This window comes from Protopterus annectens, chromosome 11.part0 (assembly GCF_019279795.1).
Source record: "Protopterus annectens isolate FY-2018-M chromosome 11.part0, PAN1.0, whole genome shotgun sequence".
NCBI classification, from domain to species: Eukaryota; Metazoa; Chordata; order Ceratodontiformes; family Protopteridae; genus Protopterus; species Protopterus annectens.
In genome coordinates, this window is record NC_056745.1 from 87,066,818 (window position 1) to 87,094,772 (window position 27,955).

The 27,955-nt window shown below is 45.8% G+C and overlaps 1 protein-coding gene across 1 annotated transcript in view; it reads left to right on the forward strand.

The window, feature by feature from the left end:
- Positions 1–27,955, forward strand: part of CNOT4 (CCR4-NOT transcription complex subunit 4) — a 1,808,607-nt gene that overhangs the window by 612,672 nt on the left and 1,167,980 nt on the right. The window contains exon 6 of the mRNA XM_044087468.1: positions 10,541–10,666. Within this exon, the coding sequence (XP_043943403.1) occupies positions 10,541–10,666 (126 nt within the window). The remainder of the gene's footprint in view (positions 1–10,540; positions 10,667–27,955) is intronic.

Below are 27,955 nucleotides of genomic sequence, written 5' to 3' on the forward strand. Positions count from 1 at the left end.
GGCCTTCCCCTGCATATGCCCTCCCCTTCCCAAATCAGGTACACAGGCACGTCAGATCTGGGCTGGTGGGGCGAGTCCGGACACAAGAACCGTGCAAGGTTTGTGGACAGACAAACATTGGCACATCAAGGAAATGTCAGCCATACTTCTTGCCCTGCAGGCCTTCCAGCCTTTCCTCAGACAGGGCTTCCTAAAAATCTTCACAGAACACCATAGTGATGTGGTACCTGAACAAGCAAGGTGGGGCAAAGTCCCTACCTCCTCTGCAGACTTAGCTCTACAGGTTTGGAATCTGTCCATCTCACAGGGGATCTCCCTCCAGGCAGCGTACATCCCGTCCCAACACGATTATCAGGTAGACTCTCTAAGCAGAGCCACCTCAGTCACGAATGGATTCTGTCAAGAGATGTATTCTTAGATCTGATCCACAGGTGGGGTATTCCACAGACAAACCTGTTCGCCACCTCCACAAACGGGCAACTCTAGATCTACTGCTCCAGAACTCATGACCCGAAGACACTGGAAACAATTGCCTTCTTAATGTCTTGGAAGGGGAGATTCCTGTACGCCATCCCCCTCTTCCCTCTGATCAGGGAGTCCTACTTAAAATTCAGCAGGACTCACCAAAAATCTCGTTAGTGACTCCCTACTGGCCAAGGCAGCACTGGTTCCCCCCTACTACTTCATCTCTCCAAATGCAATCACCACAAGTTACCTCTCTAAGTGGATTTATTCACACAGTACAAGGGGACACAGATTCACCCACAGTGGAGATCCTGCACCTCTCCCTGTGGCTGATAGGATTCTGATTCCCTTCAGACACCTGTACAATGAGGATGTGCTCTCAGTCCTGCAGGAGACCAGGAAACCCAACACAAGGAAATCATGTCACTCTAAATGGAGAAGGTTTTCTATCTGGTGTCACCAAAGACAGATGGAGCCGCTGGACCGCGACCTGCCCCTGATTCTGTCCTACCTGTGTGAACTCCTGAAGACAGGCTTGTCTTATTCCTCATTAAAGGCACACCTTTCTATCATTTCTGCCTGCTTGCCTATGGAACCTCTGCTAGCATCTAGGATTCCAGCCAAGCTATTCCTAAAGGGTGTTTTACACTTGACCCCCCCCCCCCCCCCAAAAAAAAAAAAAAAAACATCCCTCCTTCCTGGGACCTTAGCTATGTGCTAGAAAAACTTACTTTGCCACCCTTCGAACCAGCTGGCAAGGCTCACTTGAAATTTTGCACTTGGAAAACTACTGATGGTAGCTCAGACATCAGCCAGGAGGGTCTCGGAGCTCCAAGCCCTAATGGCTACTCTACCCTTACTAGTTTTTCATATGGACAGGGTCACCCTCAGGATTAATCCCCATTTCACCCCCAAGGTGGTCAATGACCTTTTCCTGAATCAGGCTATTCACCTCTCCACCTTCTTTCCAAATCCTAAGGGAAGACAGTAAGAGAGTCCTTCACTCCCTAGATGTCCACAGGCAACTTCGATTCTATTTGCATAAGACCAAGTCTTTACATAAATCAGATCAGCTGTTTGTTTCCTTCCACCCCAGAGCTCTCGGGGAAAGCTGTGGGAAAACAAACCATTTCTTCTTGGATTGCTAGGGCCATTTCCTTTTATTACACACACCATGGGAAGACACTGACAGGCAACGTCCGAGCCCATTCCACAAGAGCCATGGCTTCCTCTGGAGACTTTTAAAGGCCTAGACACAAACTCCATTCTGGAAGCAGCTACCTGGTCCTGAGTGTATACCTTCACCAGACACTAAACTGGACCACATCTCCATGGCCAGGGCAGAATTTGCCAGTGCTATCCTGCTTGGGTTCCTGGAATCTTCATCCAGACCACCTCCCAGCCAGCAGTGAGCTTTTGTATTCGCCCACTAGTGAATACTGCAACATTGTGTAAACCCTTACCATAATAATAGATATCCTTCTCTTCCATGTTAGTGTTCCTTCCCTCCCACCATACCCCTCTTGTCCTTGCGCTTGCTGTCCTCTGCTTATGTACAGGCTATGCCATCAGGGCTAGCTCTGTCTGAGGCTTCCTTGGTTTTGAGGGCCAGTGCGTGCAGACGTCACATTTATGGCCCACGTACCTGCCATACACGTCGGACGTCTGCACCGTTAGGGACTGGAAAAGCTTTGGAAACCTGGCCACACAGACTGATCGGAAGAAGGGTAAACCCCACTAGTGAATACTGCATAGTGGAAGAGAAGGACATCTATGATTATGGTAAGATTTTGCATAACTTTCCTTTCAGCTGTTCTAGTAGGATTTTCCTGCATTTACTCAGTTGCCTGCTACAGCAAAAGCCATGGGTTCTCAGTGAGCTTACAAAGCACCAAAGGGATGTCATTGCTGAAAGGTGTCAGTCAGGAGAAAGGTATAAAAAAATGTCCACAGCATTGGATATACCATGGAACACAATGAAGACAGTCATGAAAAAGTGGAGAAAATCTGGGTCAACAGTGACGTTGCAAAGAACTGGGCGTCTCTCCAAAATTGATGAAAAGACGAGACAAAAACTGGTCAGGGAGGCTGCCAAGAGACCTACGGCAACACTGAAGGAGCTGCAGGAATTTCTGGCAAGTACTGGTTGTGTACTGCATGTGACAACAATCTCCTGTATTCTCCATATGTCTGGGCTATGGGGCAGGGTTGCAAGACAGAAGCCTTTTCTTACACACAAAAACATCCAGGCCCGGCTAAAATTTCCAAAACAATACAGTCTCCCAAAAGCATGTGGGAAAATGTGTTCTGATCTGATGAGACCAAGGTTGAACTTTTTGACCACAATTCCAAAAGGTACCTTTGGCGCAAAAACATTTCACATCACCAAAAGAACACCATCCCCACGGTGAAGGATGGTGGTGGCAGTATCATGCTTTGGGGGGGTTGCTTTTCTTCAGCTGGAACTGGGACTTTAGTCAAGGTGGAGGCAGTTACGAACAGTTCCAGATACCCGTCACTTTTGGCCCAAAACCATCAGGCGTCTGCTAGAAAGCTGAAAATGAAGAGGAATTTCGCCTTTCAACACAATGACCCTAAGCATACATCCAAATCAACAAGAGTGGCTTCACCAGAAGAAAATGAAAGTTTTTGGAATAGCCCAGCCAGAGCCCAGACTTAAATCCAATGGAAAATCTGTGGGGTGACCTGCAGAGGGCTGTGCACAAGAGATCCCCTCGCAATCTGACAGATTTGGAGTGCTTTTGCAAGGAAGAGTGGGCGAGTATTGCCAAGTCGAGATGTGTCATGCTGATGGATTCCTACCAAAGAAGACTGAATGCTGTCATTAAATCAAAAGATGCTTCAAAGTATTAGTTTAAGGGTATGCACACTTATGCAACCAGCTTATTGTATGTTTTTTTATTTTTCTCCTAACAGATTTGTTTGTTTTTTAACTGAATTGTACAGGTTATAGATCACATTAAAAGTGGGAAAAGTTTTGAAATGATTTATTGTGGTCTCGTTTTTATACACAAAATCTGGCCTTTTAACAGGGGTGTGTACACTTTTTGTATGCACTGTATACGGATACTTCAGTAGTCACTTTCCACACAGCGGGTAATTCTGGATTTGCCAATGTCGCACAAGATTCTCATAACCAATTCTTGCATAAAGGATCTCAAGTGGTGGATTCAGTCTCCCTCATTTTCTCAAGGCCATACATTCATCCCACCTCCACCCCATGCCATGGTGACCACGGATTCTTCCCAGATGGGGGCATTAGCTGGGGAAGACAGTCCAAGGCACCTGACAGGAACACACTCGACTGCCCATCTACATTGTAGAGAGGAGAGCAGTGTTGCTGGCATTGCAAGCATTTCAGAATGCTCTCCCTCTGGGAGCAGTAGCAATTCAGTCAGACATGTCAGTCTGGTACATTAACAAGGAGGAACCAGATCTTACCCCCCCTTTGTCAAGACGCTGCAAGGATTTGGCAGTAGGCAACGTCTTCCAACCGTTTTAATTGCAACGCACATCCCGGGGAAATCCTACGTGATTGCAGACAAACTGAGCAGGGCCTTATTATGGCCTCACGAGTGGTCCCTCAATCAGTATGTAGCGGAAAAGATGTTCCGAAAATGGGGCCAGCCTTGCTGCAATCTTTTTGCTTCGCCCACCAGTACCAAATGCAGGAACTACTTTGTCCCTGATCCCTCCTTTGGGGGAGTCACCAAGGAATGCACTTGTTCACGATTGGCCTCCGGGACTTCTATATGCTTTCCCTCCAATTCCCAAGTTGCTGCAGAAAGCCAATCTGTTTAGATTACAGTAATCCTGATTGCTCCCTGTTGGCCTCGTCAGATCTGGTTTCCCTTCCTACAGCCTTGTGTAGACAACCCATGGATTCTGGACCTGGCTCCAGATCTACTAACTCATCCATCGAGATTGGGTCATCCCGACCTTCAGAACCTCAAGTTGACAGCTTGGCTGCTCCAGTTCCTTGATTGCCAGGTTTCCTCTTCTTTCTTCTTCATGAAACATGTCTTGCTATCCTCCAATAAAACCTCCACAAGAAGGTTATACAAGAGTAAATGGAATAGGTTTGTTATGTGGGCAAATGACAACCAAATTAAACCCTCTATCTGCTCCCATACATTCTATCCTGGAATTTCTGGTGAAACTCCTTCATGAGGGGGGGCAGCTCCTTCTACTATTAGAGTCCAAGTAGCAGCAATGTGTTTACTCTCCAGTCCAGCTGGTGAATCTGGGAATCTTGAGGCAATGTTACAACTGCCTTATGTACACAGACCACCCTCTCCTCCTCCCAACAAGCTCAACTATATGTGAGAGATGCAACTATATAGCCAAACTGGAGGCTGAGCTGTCTCAACCCAATACTGGCGGCAGTCAGTCAGGAGGAGAAGGTAACCACACACACCACAAATCCAGTCTCACATAGACCTATCGCAACAGAAAACCGAACATACTCGGAGGCTCTAAATAAAAATCTGCCCAAGCAGCAGAGACCTCCAAAGCAGACATTCAAGCAACTGCTACCCCACAACAATACCCACGTATCACATAGTTCACAGTCAGTGTGCCACACAGTCACAGCCCTTAAGGCTAAACAACACACCTAATACACTTGTAATAGGTGACTCTATTGTCAGACACACCGACGTCCCACTCACCAGGCTGAACAAGGAGAAGGTCACTGTAAGCTGCCTGTCGGGTGCCAGGATCCGCCACATAACACAAGCACTCAGGTCACTCCAAAGCAAGTACAAATATGACTCCGTCATTGTCCATGCTGGTGTGAATGATCTGAGACATACCTCCCTGGACTACATGAAAAGAGACACAGAGGAGCTCTCTGATCATGTAGCCCAGGCTGGTATGACCCTGACCTTGAGTAGCATCTTACCCTCCCCAAGAATGATTCCACAGTATAAAGACAAAATTATCAATTTTAACAATTGGCTAAAGTATTGGTGTCATTCAAAGGGGATCCAGTGTCTGTCAGCCTGGGATGACATGCTCAACAAGCCACGTTGCTTCGCTAGGGATGGCTTGCACCTGTCACCCCTGGGCTTTCGAATACTGGCTAAGGCTCTTGCCACCCCCATAGTGCCTTTTTTAGGCAAGGCTCAAAAGACAAACCCACCTCCATAGACATCACAAAGAAAAAGAAACTAAGGGTAATGCTGCTCAACGCCAGAAGTCTAAACCTCAAGATGCACGCACTCGAGGCTCTCCTCAGTATGGAGAATATCGATATCTGTGCAGTAACAGAAACCTGGTTCAAGGCTCCCGAGAGCACCCCAGCACTACCAGGTTATACCTCATACCATGCTTTTGGCCCCAAAACTCAGACCGAACCACAAAAGGAGGGGGAGTATCCATATTCATCAAAGATACCCACACCTCCAGGTTAGTGGCACTGCATGAAGCATCGGAGACCATCCATGTGCAACTAACAGTGGGCAAAACTGCCTTTCAGTTTGTAGCCTGCTACAGACCACCCTCCCAAACTCAGGAACCCCACTCTGCTTTCCTGAGAACACTGGAGAATATGAAGGTCTCTCCAAACACCATTATATTGGGTGACTTCAACTACCCAAACATAGACTGGGAGCACTACTCAAGCCCCAACACCCTCACCCAACAGTTCCTAGAATTTATAAACTCAAATGCTATGGAACAACTGGTCACCACTCCCACAAGAGGGGAAAACATATTGGACCTGATCATCACCAACATGGGAACTCTGTTCCATACCAGAGGTATACCCCTCATTGGTAAGATCTGACCATAAATGAATCTCACTGGACATCCATATCCCATCCCCACTCCCAGCCAAGGAAACCACGGTGAAGAACTTCTCAAAAGCAAACTTCACACTTCTCAAAACCGAGGTGGAATCCTTCAAAGCGCCCGGGCCAGTAGAAAATATGGCCCAAACCGCAGAATCCTTTACAAACGCTTTCTATGGACACCTGCAGGAATGCATGGATCGTGCTATCCCAAATAAAACCAAGACTCATTCCTCCAAAGGCAGGAGACGTGTCTGGTGGACCCCAGCCATAAATAAGCTATACAATAGGAGGAAGCTACTACATGATAGAGCAAAATCCCAAAAAGGCAAGGCATCTCTGATCAGTACTAGCAAGAAACTGCAATCCCTCATAAAATCGTCTAAGGCCAGCATCGAAAGAAAAATTGCACAAGATGCTAAAGATTAATCACAAGGCCTTCTTTAGTTATGTCAGGAACCTGGGTGGCAACTACCAGATATGCTCTGAGTTAGTTCAAAATGACAAAAAATACACTGAACCCACAGACCTTGCCAACATCCTGGCAGACAGGTTCAGTGCTAACTCCCCCCCCCCCCCCAAAAGAGCAAATGTCTATCCCAACAGAGTGTAGCCTCCCTGACATCACAGATGCACAGGTGAGAGCTGCCCTCTCCAAAGCAAAAAACACAGCATCAATGGGACCGGACGGTGTCCCGGGCTGCGTCTTACACAAACTCCAATAAGAACTGAACCTTCACATAAAGTCACTGTTCAATCTCAGCCTTACTACAGGATATGTACCCAAGGAATGGAGTACAGCAACAGTGGTCCCGCTCCACAAAGGTGGTGCCACAACGGACCCCGGAAACTATCGCCCTATAAGCCTGACTAGCCTGGTCTGCAAAGCTATAGAGCATATCATCATGAAACTCATAAAGACATTGGGAACCTCCAAACACTGGATCCTACCCTATTCGGCTTTGTTAAGGGCAGATCTTGCCTCTTGAACCTGGTCGCCTTCTTTGAAACAGTCACCAAGGCCATAGATGAAGGGAAGGTAGTCCACACAGCCTACCTGGACCTCGCAAAAGCCTTCGACACAATACCCCACTCGGGCATCATAAATAAGCTCACCAGCTTAAATATCAACCCCTATGTCACAAGATGGGTTGCAAACTGGCTCAGGGATAGAACCCACATGGTCAGAATTGCAGGTGCCATGTCAGACTCTAAACCAGTTACAAGTGGCATCCCACAAGGCTCAGTCCTGGGACCTCTCTTGTTCGGTATATATTTCTCTGAGGTACAGGCTAACATGGGAGGACTATGGCTGATCAAGTTCGCAGATGACTGCAAACTGGGTGCCATAATCGACTCGCCGACTGACACAAGCATCCTCCAAAAGGGTCTCTCAGAGACGGATAACTGGTGCCAGAGCCGTGGCCTAAAGCTAAATGCCAAAAAGTGCATGGTCATCCCCTTTGGGAAAAACAAAGTGCCCACAAATTACCACATAGGTGGTAATCCATTAAGTACGGAAGAAGTAATTCGGGATTTGGGGACCCAAGTAGATAGCAATCTCTCCTTTGACAATCACATTGCCAAAGTGGTTAAAAAGACCTTCTATGTAGCCCACCTTATCACGAAAGGGTTCACATCTAGATCGAGAGGTCATTGTGCCCCTCTACTCATCACTCATCAGGCCCAATGCCCCATTTGGGAGATACCTTACCCGACACCTGCAACAACTGGAAAGACCCCAAAAGTACCTCACCAAGATGATCAAGGGACTCAGATGCCCTACGCAGTTAGGCTAAAGAAACTCCAGCTCTACTCAGTTGCTTACTGCCTACTCGGAGGCAATCTGTGCCTGACGTATAAAGCCATGTCCAACCCAGAATTAATGGACATGCTCCACCTCAGGAAATCCAAATCCCTTAGAGCTACATGCTCCAGGGACTTAACCCTCAGCACAGAAATAAATAGGACATGCTGGAGGGACAGATTCATATCCCAGAGGCTCCCCTCACTCTGGAACAAAATCCCAATCCATGTTAGGCAGAGTCTCTCAATGACCCTCTTCAAGAGAAATCTTGACGAGTGGATGGGAGATCGTAGGTTTACCCCTGGGATCTCTTCTGTGTCCCAGCTAGACAGAGGCACAGTAAACTAACCTCAAAAGGGCTATCTTCTGTGACCTACTATACAGAGGCACAGTCAACTAATCTAAAAGGGTGGCAAAAGCCAAACACACTCTGGCTAGGCTTATAAATGCCCTAGGGCAGATAGCCTAGTATCAACCTATGAATCATGTGGGAGAAATGGCTCTACTATCATATCACACAAACTCTACTACTATTGGTAGACTTCCATATAAGAATCCAACTCCTCCATTGGACCTAAACTTAAACATTACTTGCTCCCCCTTTGCGCCTTCTACCACGTGATATAAAGTTTCTGTCTTGGAAAACGCTCTTTAGTGCCTATTACCTCAGACGGAAGAGTCTCGGATCTGCAAGCCTTGTCATCAAAGCCCCCTTACCTCTTTTTCCATAAGGACAGAGTGTTTTTACATGTCAGCACCTCATTTCTTCCAAAGATTGTCAGAAATTAACCTAAATCAATCTGTTGAGCTGCCAGTGTTCTTTCCAAATTAGCAGAACAAAGGTGAGAATGAGTTGCATCTCCTAGACATACATAGTTGGGTTTCTACCTGCACAGAACTTCATAATTTAGGAAATCAGACCAACTTTTCGTGTCCTATTCCAAGACCAGAAAAGGTCAGCCAGTCTCGAAGATTACGTTATCTAGATGGCTCACCCTTTGTATGTCCTACATTTACTTCTCTTAATCTCTTCCCTGTTAAAGCACACACTAGCAGATCGGTACCTACATCTGCAGCGTATCAAACAAGGTTACCCTGGAACGATATTTACTCTGCAGCCACATGGGGTTTATTACTCATTACAAAGTGGATCTGGCCTTCAGGAGTAGAACTTCTTTTGGTTATATAGTTCTGAGGAATATTCTCCTTCCCATGAGTCACCCAGGAGTTAGGTTGCTTGGGACACGATCCCATCAGTGAGAAGAAAGGCAAGATTGGAAACACACAAGTTATGTAATTAACATAATGTTCCATGTGTGTTGTCCATCTCAGCCTTTATTCTCAAAACTCACCCTCCATGCCCCCCTCCAAATCTCCTGGGAGACCAAGTAGACACTGGATTTTGAATCTAGATAGCCTCAGAAATGCTAACATTGACCCTTAATACACACAACTACTGTATACCCTTTTCTTATGTAAGACTGCTGTTTCTCTTATGATTTCTGGTTGGGCAAACAAGATCTGAGGAAGTCGGGTAGTTGCATTATGGGTAGGGAAGGAGGCCCACGAGCTTTGCTGAAGTCCTCAAGATTTTGTGAAGGCAGAGACCGATCCAACACATCAGATCCAACCCATCAATGAGAGTAAAGGTTGAGATGAACAACACACAAGGAATGTTATGGTAAGTACATGACTTCTTTTTTTGTTACTTTTATGTAGGGGGGGGTAGGTGACAGTGGCTTGTAACTCTGTCACTACACAGACAAGGGCCCTAAGTGTTGGACCTATAAAACATGAGCCTGAACAGTACACAGCACTGAACAGCTTGGGAAGTTACAGATGTGTTTAGATGCGCACACCTTCCTAGCTCTGGCAGCAGTTGTGAAGTTTGAGAGCTGCTTGCAGCAGAGCTTCAGCAAAAAGCTAGTATGTAGAGCTCACTAGCTGCCCCTGGCCTGCTTCCTACTACCTGACTCTTACTTTCATAGGGACGGCTGGACAGATTGGGTTTTCTGAGCAGAAACAAATGGACTGTTGGGCTGTTAGCTAGCCTAGGAATGCTCAGCTCTCCTCTTTACAGACCGAATGGGCCCGGTTGGATATTAGCAGTAGAGTCACTGGGCAGGATTTGAGGGAAGGAAGGGGAAGGTTGCACAGTGTGATTTAGAATTTTTGTTGTATTTCCACAGTGTGCTGTGATGTTTGAGACTAAAAATAGGATTGTTTCCTTTCTGTGACATTTTAAAATTGAATCTGTGTTGCACTGTGTTATCATTTGAAATCCTCCAAAGCGCACAAGTAGGGATATGAACATGTCATTATTTAAAACTTTGCACCACTAAGTCTTTCTGTATTCATTATTTAGTCTGTCAGAAGTATGGGAATGCTGAAGTCTTGCCATTGTGGGTGAAATGTTTGATATGCTGCTTCTCTAATAATTCTTTTTCCTTTGCAGGCTTCTTTAGGTACAACAAAATATTGTAGTTATTTTCTAAAGAACATGCAATGTCCAAAGCCAGACTGTATGTATTTACATGAATTGGGGGATGAGGCAGCCAGCTTCACAAAAGAAGAGATGCAGGTATTTGCTCTTATACAGTACAGCTACAGTCTTTTGAAGCAAATCTTTTTTTCTGTAATTCTTGTGGTGTACTGAAAATTATGTATTAACCCAAGCTAAAAACTCCTTTGTATTTTGTTTTGATTAGGTTCTGGAGTTGGTGCACTTCTGGTAGTGTTTTTGCCATTCATCTTTTTTGTGAAATTTTTTCTTCCTTCTGTTAACTGTATGGCTGTGCATCATGCTGTCTTGCATTTAAAGGTGATGGGTACGTGACAGTTAACTAAAGTCTTGTTGGTGATTATTTTAGCAGCTCCCAGTGGCAGACAATGCATTTACTTTTTTGGAAGTCATTGTGGTCTGCTGTTGTCCATCCTTCTTTGCCAGGTATTCCAACAAATGGGCCAGTAATTGCTAGAAAACTTAAACCATCATGATCTAGGACCTGCATCAATATTGCATATATTGCTTTGGAGCATGACATCATACACTGCTGTCTGTCATTGTCACATTGCCACCCAAAGGTGACAAGGAGCAATCCCAGGCCTGTCTAGTATCTCACAAGATCGAGTTGGTTGAGAGTGCACAGAAGGACTGTCTTGTGTATTATCTGAGTAGAGTTTTGGCACCAAATGGAGGGGCAGGTATTGCATATGTTAAAGGGGCTTCTTATTTAGGGAGTTTCTCGAAGTTATGTGGAGGTAGGGTTATGTTAGTTTGGGTATTACTATCTGTGTCTGTCAAAGACAAGACATGGGTTGGGCCAGACCCTGGGTGAATTTCCGATTTCCCATTCATTGGTCAAGGCTCCACTTAAGGGTTAGGAATGGGCTCTGCTTTACATGGATGGGGCGCCTGTTCATAGCAGTAGGTACCCTCTGAGACGCATCTGTCTCTTTCTGGTTTCTGATGTTCTTCGTGTTTCACTGTTGCAGTCATTACATTTGGGTAATCTGCTGTCAGGTTGCCCTTAGTCGGCCTGAATTCCAAAGTCTTGGGTCCTGCATCGGTTGTAGTCTTCTCTTCCATGACGTCAGGTCATCAGGGGTATAAAACATGCGGTCGACGCCATTTTCTTTAGTCTTTCTTGACGCGCGGTGCCCGAAGCAGAAGCATTTCGCAAGTGCCGGTCGGCCGACTACTGAAATATTTGAGTTCGAGTTTCAGAACCGAAGTCTTCACTAAAGCTAAGTACCCCATTGGGGAAACTTTTTTCCTGCTCTTACCGATGTCAGAAAAAGTTAATAATTGTATTTCTTGTGGGAAGCAAATACCTTATAAGGATTTCCATTTATACTGTATTCCTTGCCTAGGCCCTGATCATAACGTGCCTGTCAGTTTTGTGCTAGATTTAACCAACGCACTATTAAGCGTCGGTATATTTTTGCATTAAAGTATTTTGGAAACAGATTTAATTACCCAGAAATGTTGTCGGATAGCAATCCGACTACCGGAGTACATAAAAAACACAAAAGGACAGAGACAGGCAGTCGAGATCCAAAACCGACGAAGCTTCTCCTAAGCCAGTCGCCGGTACTCAGTGAGGAGCTTTTGCAGCCCCTGATACCTGCTACCTTCGAGTTGCAGGCCTTTACCGACACCCACGTGGAGTTCGGCAGACTGCAAGAAGGTATTGGTACGACGGATGTATCTCCCTCGGATGGGTCTGGACCCGCTGAGCAGGCACCGGCTTCTGAGGGTGTATTCAGACAGCTGCAAAACCAAACACAAAAGAAATTTTTAAAACTAAAAAACTGATGCATGAGCCATGTGCACAGGCCTCTATGCCTAAAAAAGCAGATGATCAAAATGGCTGAAGACCTCATTACCTTGATCAGGGGTACCCATCCTCCTCCAGATAAGAGGCCTACGCAATACACTGATTATTAATCTTCAGATCAGGTTTCTATTTCCGATTCCTCTTCTGATCAGGAATTATCTATTCCTCCCTATGAGGTCTCTGATGCAGATGAGTCCATGCCATCTGCATCTCCTCCTGAGGATTATTCATTTGGAGAAACCTTGCATACATTGAGTGAGCATTTTCACTGGGAGAGTCCAGACTTCTCAGAATCAAAAAAGAGACTCGAGTATTTCCTTCTCCCTCAGCACAGGCCTTTAACCATTCCCGCTGTTTTAGACATTGTGGCTGATGTGTTTTCGGAGTCGAGCTTGACCCCTGACTCCTTACCTCTGGCTCCCAGTAAGCCTGACAGATATTACAGGGTCCCTGACTCGCATACATTTTTATTTAGAAACCCTGCTGCTGATCCTGAAACTATATCACAGGGTCCAAAGGGAGTTGAGGCCTCAACAGCAAGAAATCCTACCCCCTCTGACAGAGATTCAAGGGCACTGGACAGATGGGGAAAAAAGGTTTATGCATCTGCAACCTTGACAATCAAGGCTTTAAACTGTCAATTTCATATGCTTAAGTACCAACAACATGTTATGGGATTGCTGAAACAGAAAATGATGTTGATTTCAGAATGTGCAGAAAATAAAGAATTGCAGGAATTCTTGCATGCAGCTGAACAGGTTGGAAAGCATACTTTGCAATGTGTTTTTGACTCCTTAGAGGCCTCCTGCAGGGCCGCAGTAAAGGAACAGAATTTGCCTGATCGTGTTAAAGCTAAATTGCTAGATGCACCCTTTACAGCATAATTCTCTGTTTGGTATTAAGGTAGAAGAGGTTTTAAAGAAAATGGAAGACAATGCTAAGTTTATGCAAACTGTTAAAGACTTCTTACAAGTACAGCCACCTAGATTCAGTAGACACTGGCCTACAAAAAATTGGCCCTTTCCCGTGTCAGACAGAGCTCAAAGGGGCAAATCCAGATGCCCTTAGGGTTCCAGATACCAGGCGCAAGATTCATACACGTCAAAGCAATGGGGCGCTTCTACCTCCAAATCAGGGGGAGATGAAGCGCAAACCTACAGAAAACAATCCCAATGACTTCCCTCTGCCTACTCCAAGCACTTATCTTTTGGCAGCACCCATAGGGGGAAAGTTAGCACTTTTTGCTCAAAATTGGCAGTTAACCCAGGACAAGTGGGTACTAAACATAGTATCACAGGGATACAGATTCCACTTCCGCACACTGCCAATGGCAAATGGTTGGCCACATCTGCCAAAAAATCAGTGGGCAGAGGCACAGAAACAGGTTACGTCCCTCATGGATATGGGGGCCATTCAGCCAGTACCAGAATAGGAAAAAGGGCAAGGTTTTTACTCACGACTGTTCTTGGTACCCACAAAGGGCAAGAACAAGGCCAATACTGGATTTATCGATTTTGAACACATACCTGGACATTCCAAAATTCAAAGTGCTGACTTTGCAGCAGCTTCTGCCCATGCTGGGCAAGAATGCTTGGCTGGTGACATTAAACCTAAGAGGCATACCTGCATGTCCCAATAAGACAGTTGTGCAGAAGATAACTCAGGTTCAAGGCTGGCTTAATGCATTACCAATTCTCTGCACTGCCCTTTGGCTTATGTACTGCGCCCAGGGTCTTTACAAAGTGCCCTGGCACCAGTAATTGCATTTTGCAGACAAAGAAGTATACAAATATATCCTTGCTTAGACTGTCTCATTCAAGCAGAGAACAAGGACATTCTTCTTCGACACCTGGCATTTGTGAAAAGGCTTCTAACATGCCTAGGGTACACAAACGAAAAGTCACAACTGGTACCCTCTCAAAAGATAACATTCCTGGGTGCAAGCTTGAATACAACTGCCCAGATGGCTTACCTCACGCCAGACAAGCAAAGGCAACTGACTACTTAATTCAAACTTATGGCAACAAAGACCCAGTTATCTGCAAGACAAATTCTGCAGGCTCTGGGCTTCATGGCATCCTACATCCTACTGATTCCATATGCAAGACTGCATTTGAGGAAACTTCAATGGTACCTGAAAAGTTTATGGAGTCAAAATTGTCAGTCTGGAAACCATGATTCCTCGCATTCCCTGCCTACAACAGGAGTTTCTTTGGTGGGCAGAGACATGTCACCAAAACAAGGGATTGTCATTCACTCTACCCCCTGCCACCCAAACCCTAACTACAGACGTATCAGACTATGCTTGGGGGGCCCACCTGGCGGGGAGATGCATTCAGGGCATATGGACCCCAAAGTAAATGTATCTGCATATCAACCAGAAAGAGATGCTAGCTGTTCAGAAGGCTCTGACAGCCTTGAAGGACTTACTTCATCCAGGACAACTACTGATAAAGATGGACAACACCACGGTTATGTGATACATAAACAAGCAGGGGGCACACATTCCTACCCCTTTTGCAGACTAGCCATGGCATTGTGGAACACAGCCTTGACTTACCAAGTACATCTTCAAGCTCAATTCCTGACAGGAAAACAAAATACTTTGGCAGACGACCTAAGCAGAAGTCTTATGGACCCGCACGAGTGGAAACTGGATCCACAAATCTTCAGCATGATAACACAGAAATGGGGGAGCCCAGACATAGATCTGTTTGCCTCTCCCCAAAATTATCAACTGGACAAATTCTGCACAAGGACTTATCACAGACAAGCATGGAAAGTGGATGCCTTATCCTTCAGTTGGAAAAACCTATCCGTCTATGCCTTTCCCCCTCTGCCTCTTCTCTCCAAGGTCTTACTGAAGGTCAGACAGGAAAAAACAAAAATGATCCTAATTGCTCCGGACTGGCCTCGCCAGCACTGGTACCTAATTCTAAGGAATATGTCTCAACTCCCTCCTTGGTACTTGCCTCAAATACCTCATCTACGGTCTCTGCAGAACAATCAAATTCTGCACACTCCGCTCCAAACTCTGAACCTTGCAGCATGGTTGATCATTTAATTATTCAAACACCTCTCAGTAAATCTGTGATGGATGTCATTTTGGAAGCCAGAAGGGCCTAGTACTAGAAAATCTTATGCTGATAAATGGAAGAGATTCTGTGCTTGGAACCAAGCACAAGGAACGGACACAGCAAGGCCCAATATCCCTCAGATTTTACAATATTTGACTGAGATGCTTGACAAGGGCCTATCTTTTTCTTCAATAAAAATCCATGCCTCTGTCATCTCGGATCATTACAACACCGAGCCTCCCCTGTTTTCTCATCCTCTGCTTAGAGGGGCCAAAAATTTAAGGCCTCCCAGAAGATCACCAACTCCTGCATGGGACCTCAATTTTGTGCTGGAAAAACTCACCCTGCCTCCTTTTGAACCAGCAGCTACTGCGGAGTTAAGATTTTTTTTTCTTGGAAAGCAGCTTATGGCTAGGCTTGTATAGGCCCTAGGGCTGATAGCCTAGTATCAGCCTATGAACCTATGAGCTTTCCTCTTGGCAATCACTTCCGCAAGAAGGGTTTCAGAACTACAGGCTCTCATGGCTGGTGGAGCCTTTTATTACATTTTACCCGGGCAGGGTGTCCCTCCGGGACCAATCCTTTTATGCCTAAGGTGGTATCCAGTGTGGCTCTTAACCAAACAATCCACCTGCTAACATTTTACCCAAATCCGCAAAATAGGGGGGAGCGGATTCTGCATTCATTGGATGTCCACAGACCACTAAGATTCTACTTAAACAGGACCAAATCTCTAAGAAAGTCTGAGCAACTACTGGTGGCATTTGCTGCAGGATCAGAGGGGAAGGCTATATCAAAGCAGACTATTTCTAAGTGGATAAGTCACTGCATTCGTTTCTGCTACTTGCATCATGGTAAGCCTGTGCCCAAGGGGATCAGGTCACATTCCACCAGGGCTGCTCTACATCAGCAGCTTGTCTCAGAAGAGTTCCAACCAAAGACATTCTAGAAGCTGCTACTTGGAGCGCTGTTCATACCTTCACAAAGCATTATCATTTTCCTCTCTTCTCCAAATCCAGGGCAGGCTTCGCCACTGCAGGTTCTGCAGGGCCTTATAGCCGCTCCTAGTGCTATTTATGTCCATTCTCCCATCCATAGCTTTGAGATTCTACCCAAATGTAATGACTGGAACAGTGAAACACAAAGAACATAGTACAGATGTTCATTGTGCATACAGCTGCAGTAATCACAGATGGGTTTTCAGCCGTCAGGCGGTCCCTCGGTCAGCCGAATTCCAAAGTCTTGGTCCGGCGCCGGTTGTCGTCGCTTACTCTTCTGATGTCAGGAAGGCCAGAGTATATAAGACACAGCCGACGCCATATTCTTCAGTCTTTTTTGCCGCGCGGTGCCCGAAGCAGAAGCAGTTCGCAAGTGCCGGTCGGCCAGCTCCTGAATTACGAAAATATTTGGAACCGAAGTCTTCATTAAAGCTAAGTACCCCGTTGGGGAAACTTTTCTTGCCTCAGACCGATGTCAGAAAAAGTTAATAATTGTATTTCTTGTGGGAAGCAAATACCGCATAAGGATTTCCATTCCCTTTGCATACCTTGTTTGGGCCCAGACCACGACGTCTCGGGCTGTCGCTTTTGTGCTTCTTTCAATAAACGCACTATTAAGCGTCGGGCGGAGTTCGCCCAATACTATTTTGGTAAAGCTTTTGACTATAAAATGTCGTCGGACACTCCGACTACCGTTTTATCCAAAAAAACGCAAGGAAAAGGACCGACACGCGAGGCCTGCGGTCTCCGCTGACACCACGCCGAAACAGGCTCCACGTGGTCCGGTTCACAGCGAGACGCCTTTGCAGTCCCTGGCTACCGACGACACTCCTTTGGCGGTGTCTTCTGTACCCGAGACCGCTGGGTCCTCGGCCCTTTCCCAGACTACAACCGAAGCCCCGGCTTATGTCGAGCCTACTAATGTGGACAGGTCCACCTCCACCCATGGTGTATTTAGGCCTTCATCTTCTTTTTCTATTAAGGCCTTTACTAAATCCAAAGCAGCCAGGCATCAAACCAGGCCTGCTGCTCAAGGCCCATCTCCTGGACACATGCCTAAGAAACACATGCTTAAAATGGCTGAGGATCTAATCACTCTTATCAGAGGTTCTCAGCCCCCTCCTGACAAGAGACCCAGAGTGGAGGAAGAATCCCCCTCTTCTGATCAGGGATCCATTTTATCAGAACATTCTGATGCAGAGGTACACTCATACTCCCCTTTTGAGGATTCTGATGCAGAACAGTCTATTCCTTCTGTATCCCCCCCTGAGGATTTTTCTTTTGGGGAAACCTTGCACACCTTGAAGGAACATTTCCATTGGGAAGGCCAAGACTTTTCAGATTCCAAGAAAAGACTTATGGAATTTCTTTGGTTACCTCAGCACAGACCTCTGGCTGTACCCCCTGTTCTGGAGGTACTGGGTGATGTCTATTCGGAGGCTTGTCTTAATCCTGATTCTCTGCCTCCTGCACCAGTAAAGCCTGATAGATATTAGAGTACCCAGTTCTCACCAATTTCTCTACAAAGGCCATAATGCTGACCCTGAAACCATTTCATAAGGCCCTAAGGGATTAAAGGCCTCCACTGCCAAGAATCCACTTCCTGCAGAAAGGGAATCTAGATCTTTAGAAAGGTGGGGTAAGAAGGTATATACCTCGGCCACCCTAGCCATGAGGGCCTTAAACTGTCAGTTTCATATGATCAAATATCAACAGTTTCTGTTATCACAATTAAAAAACAGAATGTCTCAACCTGAACAACCAGATTTAAAAGAGTTACAGGATATGTTGCATAGTGCAGAGCAAGTGGGTAAACACACCTTGCAATGTGGTTATGATGCCCTAGAGGCCTCCAGTAGAGCGGCTGCTACAGGATCAGTCATTCGCAGACATGCCTGGCTTAGGGAACAAAATTTGCCTGATCATGTGAAAGCTAAACATCTTGATGCTCCTTTACAAAAGGATGTACTTTTGGTACTAATGCTGAGGATATACTACGAAAATGGAAGAAAAAAGCCAAATCTATGCAAACTGTCAAAGCTTTCTTACAGGTTCAGCCACCACGTTTTAGCAGGAATTGGCCTTCAAAAAACTGGTCCTTTCCAGCCACTGACAAGCCCCAAAGAGGTAGATACCGACGCACAAGGGGCAGAGGACACTCACAAGGATCATATAGAGGCAGCCAATGACAATCTCCGCACCAACAGGTGGTGAAGACAGTCTTGCAACAATACAGGAAGAAACAATGACTCCCTCATTTCCATGCCAAGCAAGTCTCAGCTGGCAGCACCTTTGGGAGGAAACTAGCATTATTTGCAAGCAATTGGCATATTGTCACAACAGACAAATGGATACTGGACATTATAAACAGAGGCTACAAATTTCAATTTCACACTCTTCCAAAAATGAGAGGCATGCCAAATCTGCCACAAAATCAAAGGGCAGAGGCACAACTGCAAATTTCAAAGCTCCTAAACATGAGAGCTATACAAAAGGTACCTACGCACCAACAAGGTCAAGGTTTTTATTCAAGACTCTTTCTGGTACCAAGAAAAGGAACCGACTGGAGACCCATTCTGGACTTATCCATCCTAAACACATTTCTGCTCGTACCAAAATTCAAGATGCTCACATTACAACAACTTCTTCCCATGCTGGGCAAGGAGTTTTGGCTGGTAATATTGGACCTCAAGGAGGCATACCTGCATGTCCCAATCAGACAAAGTTGCAGAAGATACCTCAGATTTCTTGCAGGTTCAATCCACTATCAATTCTCTGCATTGCCCTTTGGCTTATCTACTGCGCCCAGAGTATTCACAAAGTGCCTGGCATCAGTGATTGCCTTTTGCAGACTTCAAGGGATACAAATTTACCCTTATCTGGACGACTGCCTGATCCAAGCGGACAGCAAACACATACTACTGGAACATCTGGCATATGTGACACGGTTACTGCTTTCTCTGGGATACACCATCAACAAGGAGAAATCAAGGCTAACACCATCTCAGAAAATAACCTTCCTGGGTGCCAGCTTGGACACAAACACCCAGATGGCATATCTACGCCAGAAAAACAGGGGCAATTATCTCAGTACTTCAAAACACTAGCAAAAGTACCAGGCTTACTGCAAGGAAAATCCTGCAGGCTCTGGGATTCATGGCATCTTGCATTTTATTAATCCCATGTGCAAAGTTGCATATGAGGAAACTTCAGTGGTACGTAAAAAATCTATGGTCTCAACACAGTCACAGTTTGGAAGCAATTATACCAATAATTCCATGTTTACAAAAGGAATTTCTATGGTGGGCCCAAGCATGTCAAGTAAACACAGGCCTTCCATTCTGCAAGCCTCAAGCAAAACAAGTCATAACCACAGACGCCTCAGACTACTCCTGGGGGGCGCACATGGACAGGTGAATTCAGGGCAGATGGTCCCATAAGGAAAAGCACCTTCACATCAATCAAAAAGAAATGCTAGCAGTAATAAATGCAATTACAGCTTTCAAGGTCTTCCTGCTTCCAGGTCAATTACTGATAAGAACAGACAACACCACAGTTATGTGGTACATAAACAAACAAGGAGGAACACATTCATACCCCTTGTGCAGACTAGCCATGACTCTTTGGAACTTGGCTCTGGAAACACAGATCGAACTTCAAGCACAGTACTTGCCAGGACTGGAAAACACAATGGCAGACACTCTGAGCAGGAATATGACAGATCCACATGAATGGAAGTTGCATCCACAGGTGTTTACGGAAATAATCGAAGCGTGGGGGAGGCCAGACCTAGATCTTTTTGCCTCCCACAGGAACCATCAATTGAAAAAGTTTTGTTCAAGGAACTTCCATCCAAAGGCCTGGAAAGTGGACGCCCTTTCTTTCAGTTGGACAGCATGGACAGTTTATGCATTTCCACCTCTGCCTCTTCTGTCCAAGGTGCTTTTGAAAGCAAGAACAGACAAACCAAGGATGATACTGATTGCTCCAGATTGGCCAAGGCAACACTGGTATCCACTCCTGAGGAGCCTAACGCATACTCCTCCCTGGTCCCTGCCTCTAATACCCCATGTCCTTCATGGATGCATCTGCAGTCATAACAAATGGGTTGTCCTGTCGTCAGGCAGCCCTTCGGTCGGCCGGATTCCAAAGTCTGGGTCCGGCGGCTGATGCCGCACTCCACCCGACGTCATCTCTGCTGGTCTTGGGGTATAAAGGCATCAGCCGACGCCATTTTCCTCAGTCTTTCTTGCCGCGTGGCCCAAGCAGAAGCTGTTCGCAAGTGCCGGTCGGTCAGATCCAGAGATTACTACTACCGAATACTACTCAAGACTTCTAAAAGCTAAGTACCCGTTGGGGACTCTTTCTTGCCTCAGCCGATGTCAGAAAAAGTCAATAACTGTTTAACTTGTGGGAAACAAATACCTCATAAAGATTTCCACTCTTACTGTTTGCCTTGCTTAGGCCCAGACCACGACGTAGCAGCCTGTTCGGCCTGTGCTTCCTTCAACCGACGAACGCTTAGGCGTCTGTCGGAGTTTGCTGAACAGTTTTTCGGCTCAGATTTTGCGTACATTATGCCGTCGGATCCTCCGACTACCCAAATTGTTAAAAAACGCAAAGAAAAAGACCGACACTCGCGGTCCGCGGTTTCGGCCGAAACCACGGTTAAGCAAGCCGCGAGTGTCTCTGTTTTGGCCGAAACCGAGAAAACTGGTCAATCTTCAGCCTAATACTTGACTACTACTGAGGCCCCTGCTACCTTACCTGAATCAGCCTCAGAAATTTTGCCTACAACTGTGGTTCCTAGTGATTTATCAGACACCATCCCTTTGGATGTCTCTACCCCAGCACGTGGTGCTGCTAGGCCTCCTGCAGCCATGTCTATTAAGGCCTTTACCAGGGCTAAAGCAGCTAAATCTGCTAAATCAGTGCCTGTTAAACCCCCCTCACTCAGGCCCACTTCTAGTTCACAAATGCTTACTCTGGCAGAAGATTTAATATCCTTAATTAGGGATCCCAATCTCACCCAGACAGGGCCTCTCAGCCCCAGAAAAGAGACCTAGAGCAGAGCCCCGAGCCTGTGTCCTCTGATGATTCTGCGGATGACTCAGACATTACAGACCAGCCAGAGGCTCCTTTTTCCAATTATGAAGATTCCGATGCTGAAGAATCCATTCCAGCTGCCTCTCCACCAGAGGAATTCTCCTTTGGGGAAACCTTACATGCCATGAGAGAACAATTCCAATGGCAGGGACAAGATTTCTCAGATTCAAGAAAAAGGCTTAGGACCTTTCTGCACTTACCACAACATAGGCCCTTAGCTATACCTCCTGTTCTGCCTGTTGTGGACGATGCATTTAATGATGTCTGCACTGCACCTGATTCTTTACCTCCAGCCCCTGCCAAACCAGATAGATTTTACAGGGTGCCAGACACTCCTCACCACCTATACAAGGCCCCACTTGCAGACCCCGAAACTATATCCCAGGGACCTAAGGCAGTAGCCTCGACCACAGCAAAAAACCCTATTCCCTCTGAAAGGGAATCCAGGTCCTTAGAGAGATGGGGGAAAAAGTCTACACCTCTGCTACTCTCTCAGCTAGAGCTTTAAACTGTCAGTTTCACATGATCCAATACCAAGAGTTTATGCTTGATCAGTTAATTAAAAAGCTGTCCTCTGATGAATCTTTAGATAAGAAATATGTATTAGAAATGGTGAATAACATTCAACAGGTTAGTAGCCATTCCTTAAAATGTGGCTATGATGCACTGGAGGCTTCATTTAGATCAGCCATGACTGGCACAGTGATAAGAAGGCATGCATGGTTGAAAGAACAGGTCTTACGGATCATGTTAAAGCAAAGCTATTAGATGCTCCTATGGATAAGGCCAGTCTATTTGGAGCGTGCCCAGCAGGTAATGAAGAAAATGGAAGAAAAGACAAAATCTGTACAAACAGTTAAAGATTTCTTACAGGTTCAGCCCCCAAGGTTTAGCAGGAACTGGCCTGCCAAAAATTGGTCCTTTCCTGACACCACAAGATCCCAAAGGGGCAGGAATAGGCGCTCTAGGGGCAGAAATCAATCCAGAGGAGGTGCCTACAGAGGACGACAGTGGCAAGGCAATAACCGAGGCACAGACACAACCACTGCCACTGCAACAGGACAATCACAGTGACTTGGCTCTGACTCCGCCTACCAGGGAGCAAATAGCAGCACCATTAGGCGGAAAGTTAGCCTTATTCTCGAAAAATTGGCACTATATCACAAAAGACAAGTGGATTTTACAAACCATAGACCAAGGCTACGGTTCCACTTCCACACCTTACCAATAAAAGAGGAATGCCAAACCTGCCTCCAAATCAAGAAATAGGAGCTCTGCAGCAGATAGCGGAATTAACAAAGATGAGAGCTGTGGAAAGAGTACCAATAACAGAACAGGGCAAAGGATTCTACTCCAGACTCTTCCTAGTGCCAAGAAAAGAGAAAAACTGGAGACCTATTCTCGACCTGTCCATCTTAAACACATACATCATTGTCCCAAAATTCAAAATGCTGACCCTACAGCAACTTCTTCCCATGCTGGGCAAGGAGTGTTGGCTGGTAACTCTAGATCTCAAGGAGGCATACCTGCATGTCCCCATTCGACCAAATTGCAGAAGATACCTCAGATTTCTTGCAGGATCAGAGCATTATCAGTTCTCAGCATTGCCCTTTGGCTTATCTGCTGCGCCCAGAGTATTCACAAAATGCCTGGCATCAGTAATCGCTCACTGCAGAGTACAGGGAATCCAAATTTATCCATACCTGGACGACTGCCTGTTACAAGCGGACAACAAAAGCAAGCTGACAACAGATTTACAAAGGGTCATTTACTTGCTACAAGCCCTGGGATACACAGTCAATTTACAAAAGTCAAGGCTGATACCATCCCAAACAAGAACTTTCTTGGGCGCGGAATTGGACACAGTAAAGCAAATGGCATTCCTAACTGCAGAAAAACAAAAAGAGCTCCCTCTTTACTTCTTGGCATTAACAAAGCAGAACAAACTAACAGCAAGAAAAGTTCTGCAGGCCTTGGGCTTCATGGCATCATGCATAATCTTGGTCCCACATGCCAGACTGCATATGAGAAAGTTACAGTGGTACCTAAAGAATTTATGGTCTCAACACAGGCACAGCTTAGAAACAGAAATACCACTAATCCCATGCCTAAAACAGGAGTTCCTATGGTGGGCTCAAGCATGCCAGTCAAACCCAGGCTTACCCTTCCACAACTTTCGAGCAAGCCAGACCATCACAACGGACGCCTCAGACCTAGGATGGGGGGCGCACATGCTGGACAAATGCGTACAAGGACTGTGGACTCAGGACCAGCAGCACCTACACATAAACCAAAAAGAAATGCTGGCAGTAAAACTGGCAATCCAAAAATTCAGACCATTCCTCAAAGAAGGCCATCTGATGATAAGGACAGACAACACCACAGTCATGTGGTACATCAACAAACAGGGAGGCACTCATTCATACCCCCTATGCAGAATGACTTTGGACCTTTGGAATCTGGCTCTCAGCTACAACATCCAGTTACAGGCAATATTTGTACCGGGAAAAGAGAACACCCTAGCAGACATTTTAAGCAGAACCACCTCAGATGCCCACGAATGGATGCTACACCCGGACATCTTCAAGGCCATCACAAAGAAATGGGGAATGCCACAAATAGATCTATTCGCTTCCCCACTCAATCACCAGCTCAAAAAATTCTGCACAAGGACATTCCACCCACTTGCATGGAAGGTGGACTCTCTATCCTTCAGCTGGAAAGGCCTGATAGCATATGCATTTCCACCTCTTCCCTTGATGCACAAGGTACTACTGAAAATCAAAGAGGAACGTCCAAGGATAATTTTGATAGCTCGAACTGGCCAAGACAACACTGGTACCCATTGCTGAGGAGCATGTCTCGGGAGAAAATGTGGTCAATACCCCTGATGCCTCTGATGTTAACTCAGAACAACTACAACATTATACATCCAAACCTAAAAACCTTGCAACTGACTGCCTGGAACATCACATAGCAGCAACTAACCCAGACCTTTCCCAAAGGGTCAAAGACATTATCCTTGAAGCCGCAGACCTTCAACAAGAAGGAACTATGCAGGAAAATGGAAAAGGTTGTCATTTGGAGTACTGAAAGAGGAAAAGATGTGTCGAACATAGATATTGCTAACATTCTGGAGTACTTGGCAGAGCTTCTACATACAGGCCTGTCCTATTCCTCCATTAAGATACACGCATCAGCTATTTCAGCAGAATACAGCTTTGATCCTCCTGTCTTTTCACATCCTCTACTCAGGCAGTTCCTCAGAGGGATCAAGAATGTAAAACCTCCTAGGAAACCACCATTACCAGCATGGGACTTGAACTTTGTACTAGAAAAGTTGACACTCCCTCCGTTTGAACCAGCAGCAACAGCAGATCTACAACACCTGTCATGGAAAACTGCTTTCCTACTGGCTATTACTTCAGCAAGGAGGGTTTCGGAACTACAGGCCTTAATGGCAGTTCAACCCTTCCTAATCTTCCATCAAGATAGGGTGTCCATGAGAACTAATCCTACATTTATGCCTAAGGTGGTATCCAGAGTGTCTTTAAACCAGGCAATCCACCTACCTACCTTCTTTCCCAATCCACAAAACAGAGGTGAAAGAATGCTGCATACCTTGGATGTACATGGACAGTTACGCTACTACCTGGACAGAACCAAAAGTAACAGAAAAACTGACCAGCTTTTTGTAGCCTATGCAATAGGAAAGGAAGGAAAAGCAATTTCCAAACAGACAATCTCCAAATGGATAGGAAATTGCATAAGATTCTGTTACTCCTACCATGGAAAACCAATTCCACAGAACATAAGACCTCATTCTACAAGGGCTACAGCCACTACCACAGCTTTCTTACGAGGAGTGGCAACCAAGGACATTATTGAGGCGGCTACTTGGACCTCCGTGCATACATTTGCCGAGCATTATAATTTACCTCTATATTCTAGATCCCGAGCAGGGTTTGCCACTGCTGTACTGCAAGGGATCCTAACTACACCATAATTTTTATTCCTCCTCCCCTAGTTTTGGCTATGGTATTCTACCCATTTGTTATGACTGCAGATGCATCCATGAAGGGCATAGTACAGTTTTGTACCTACCATAAATGTAGATGTCCGAACTGGATAGCATCTGCAGTCAGGATTACCCTCCCTCCTTCCCCTCTGTGGTACTCCTAGGGTATTTACCCTCCTAATAGCTAGCTGTGGGGGGGGGTCTCTTATGGTGTATTTGTTTGTATATATGTACATACATGCTTATTTTTTGTTTGCCTTATACTATTTTGGAAACATTGGCATTTATCCAAAATTTTGCTTTCCAAGAGGGCAATTGGCATCTGGGGCAAGAAACACTGAGGAAAATGGCATCGGCTGATGCCTTTATACCCGAAGACCAGCAGAGATGACGTCGGGTGGAGTGCGACATCAGCTGAAGCAGGACCCAGACTTTGGAATCCGGACGACCGAAGGGCTGCCTGACGACAGGACAACCCATTTGTTATGACTGCAGATGCTATCCAGTTCGGACATCTACATTTATGGTAGGTTTATGGTAGGTAGAAAACTGTACTTTCTGCTGACTCAGAACAACTACAAGACCCTTCACAGTCAGCTGAAAACACTCAACCTCGCTGCATGGAAAATTCCTTAACACCACAACAGACCCTACTCTCCAAGGAGGTGCAGGATGTCATTTTGGAGGCGAGAAGACCATCTACTAGAAAAGCTTACTCTGCAAAATGGAAGCGGTTTTGCTGTTGGAATGAGAAAAAAGGACAGGACCCTAGAAAACTGAACTTGCCTCAGGTTTTACAGTACCTAGCTGAACTGCTGAACAGTGGACTTTCATTTTCTTCCATTAAAATACATGCCTCAGCCATTTCTGCAGAATTCAACACGAATCCTCCCTTATTTTCTCACCCACTCTTACGACAGTTCCTCAGAGGGGCTAAGAATATAAGACCTCCAAGGAAGCAACCAATACCAGCCTGGGACCTTAATTACATACTAGAAAAACTAACATTGCCTCCTTTTGAACCTGCTGCCTCAACAGATCTGCAATATTTGTCCTGGAAAACAGCTTTCCTTCTGGCCATCACTTCAGCTCGTAGGGTTTCTGAACTACAGGCCCTCATGGCGGTGCAGCCCTTCCTCATCTTCCTTCAGGATAGGATTTCCCTTCGTACTAACCCATCTTTTATGCCAAAAGTGGTATCCAGGATAGCCTTAAACCAAGCCATACACCTACCTACCTTTTATCCCAACCCTCAAAACAAAGGGGAAAGGTTGCTTCACTCTTTAGATATCCATAGGCAGCTACGTTACTACTTGGACAGAACAAAGTCCTTCAGGAAATCAGAACAACTTTTTGTGTCCTATGCCGTAGGGGCTCAAGGGAAACCAGTTACCAAACAGACCATTTCCAAGTGGATTGGCGACTGCATACGTTTTTGTTACTCCTATCATGGAAAATCTGTCCCTACTGGTATCAGATCTCACTCCACCAGGGCCACAGCCACCTCTACAGCCTTCCTCCGAGGTGTGCCTACTAAGGATATTTTGGAGGCAGCCACTTGGAGTTCTGTACATACCTTCACAAAACACTACCACCTGCCCCTATATTCCAGAACTAGAGCAGGCTTTGCCACGGCTGTTTTGCAGGGCATTCTGGCTCAACCCAGTTCCTCATAGTACCTACCACCCTATGCATAGCTTTGGGACTCTACCCATCTGGGATTACTGTAGCTGTATGCACGATGAACATAGTACAGTTTTGTACCTACCATAAATGTAGATGTTCGAGTGCTAATACAGCTGCAGTACAGTTTCCCTCCCTCCTTCCCCACTTGGTAAGGGCATGGGGCCTAACAACCTCTTCATACTTCCTGACTGGTTTATCCTGCTATTTGCTTGCTTACACTAACTTTGCATTACTTTGCATGGCTTGCATATGTGGATAAGCCTTATTTATGTATTGCCTTCCTTTTGGGGGCACCTGACATCTGGGGCAAGAAAGACTGAAGAATATGGCGTCGGCTGTGTCTTATATACTCTGGCCTTCCTGACGTCAGAAGAGTAAGCGACGACAACCGGCGCCGGACCAAGACTTTGGAATTCGGCTGACCGAGGGACCGCCTGACGGCTGAAAACCCATCTGTGATTACTGCAGCTGTATTAGCACTCGAACATCTACATTTATGGTAGGTACACAACTGTACTTTGTGTACACTTACCATAAATGTAGATGTTAGAGTGCATTCACTGTTGCAGTCCGGGTTACCCACCCGCCATCCCCCTTTTCCATGACTTCTCTTTCCTTCACTATATTCTAAAGCCTTTGTGGTGT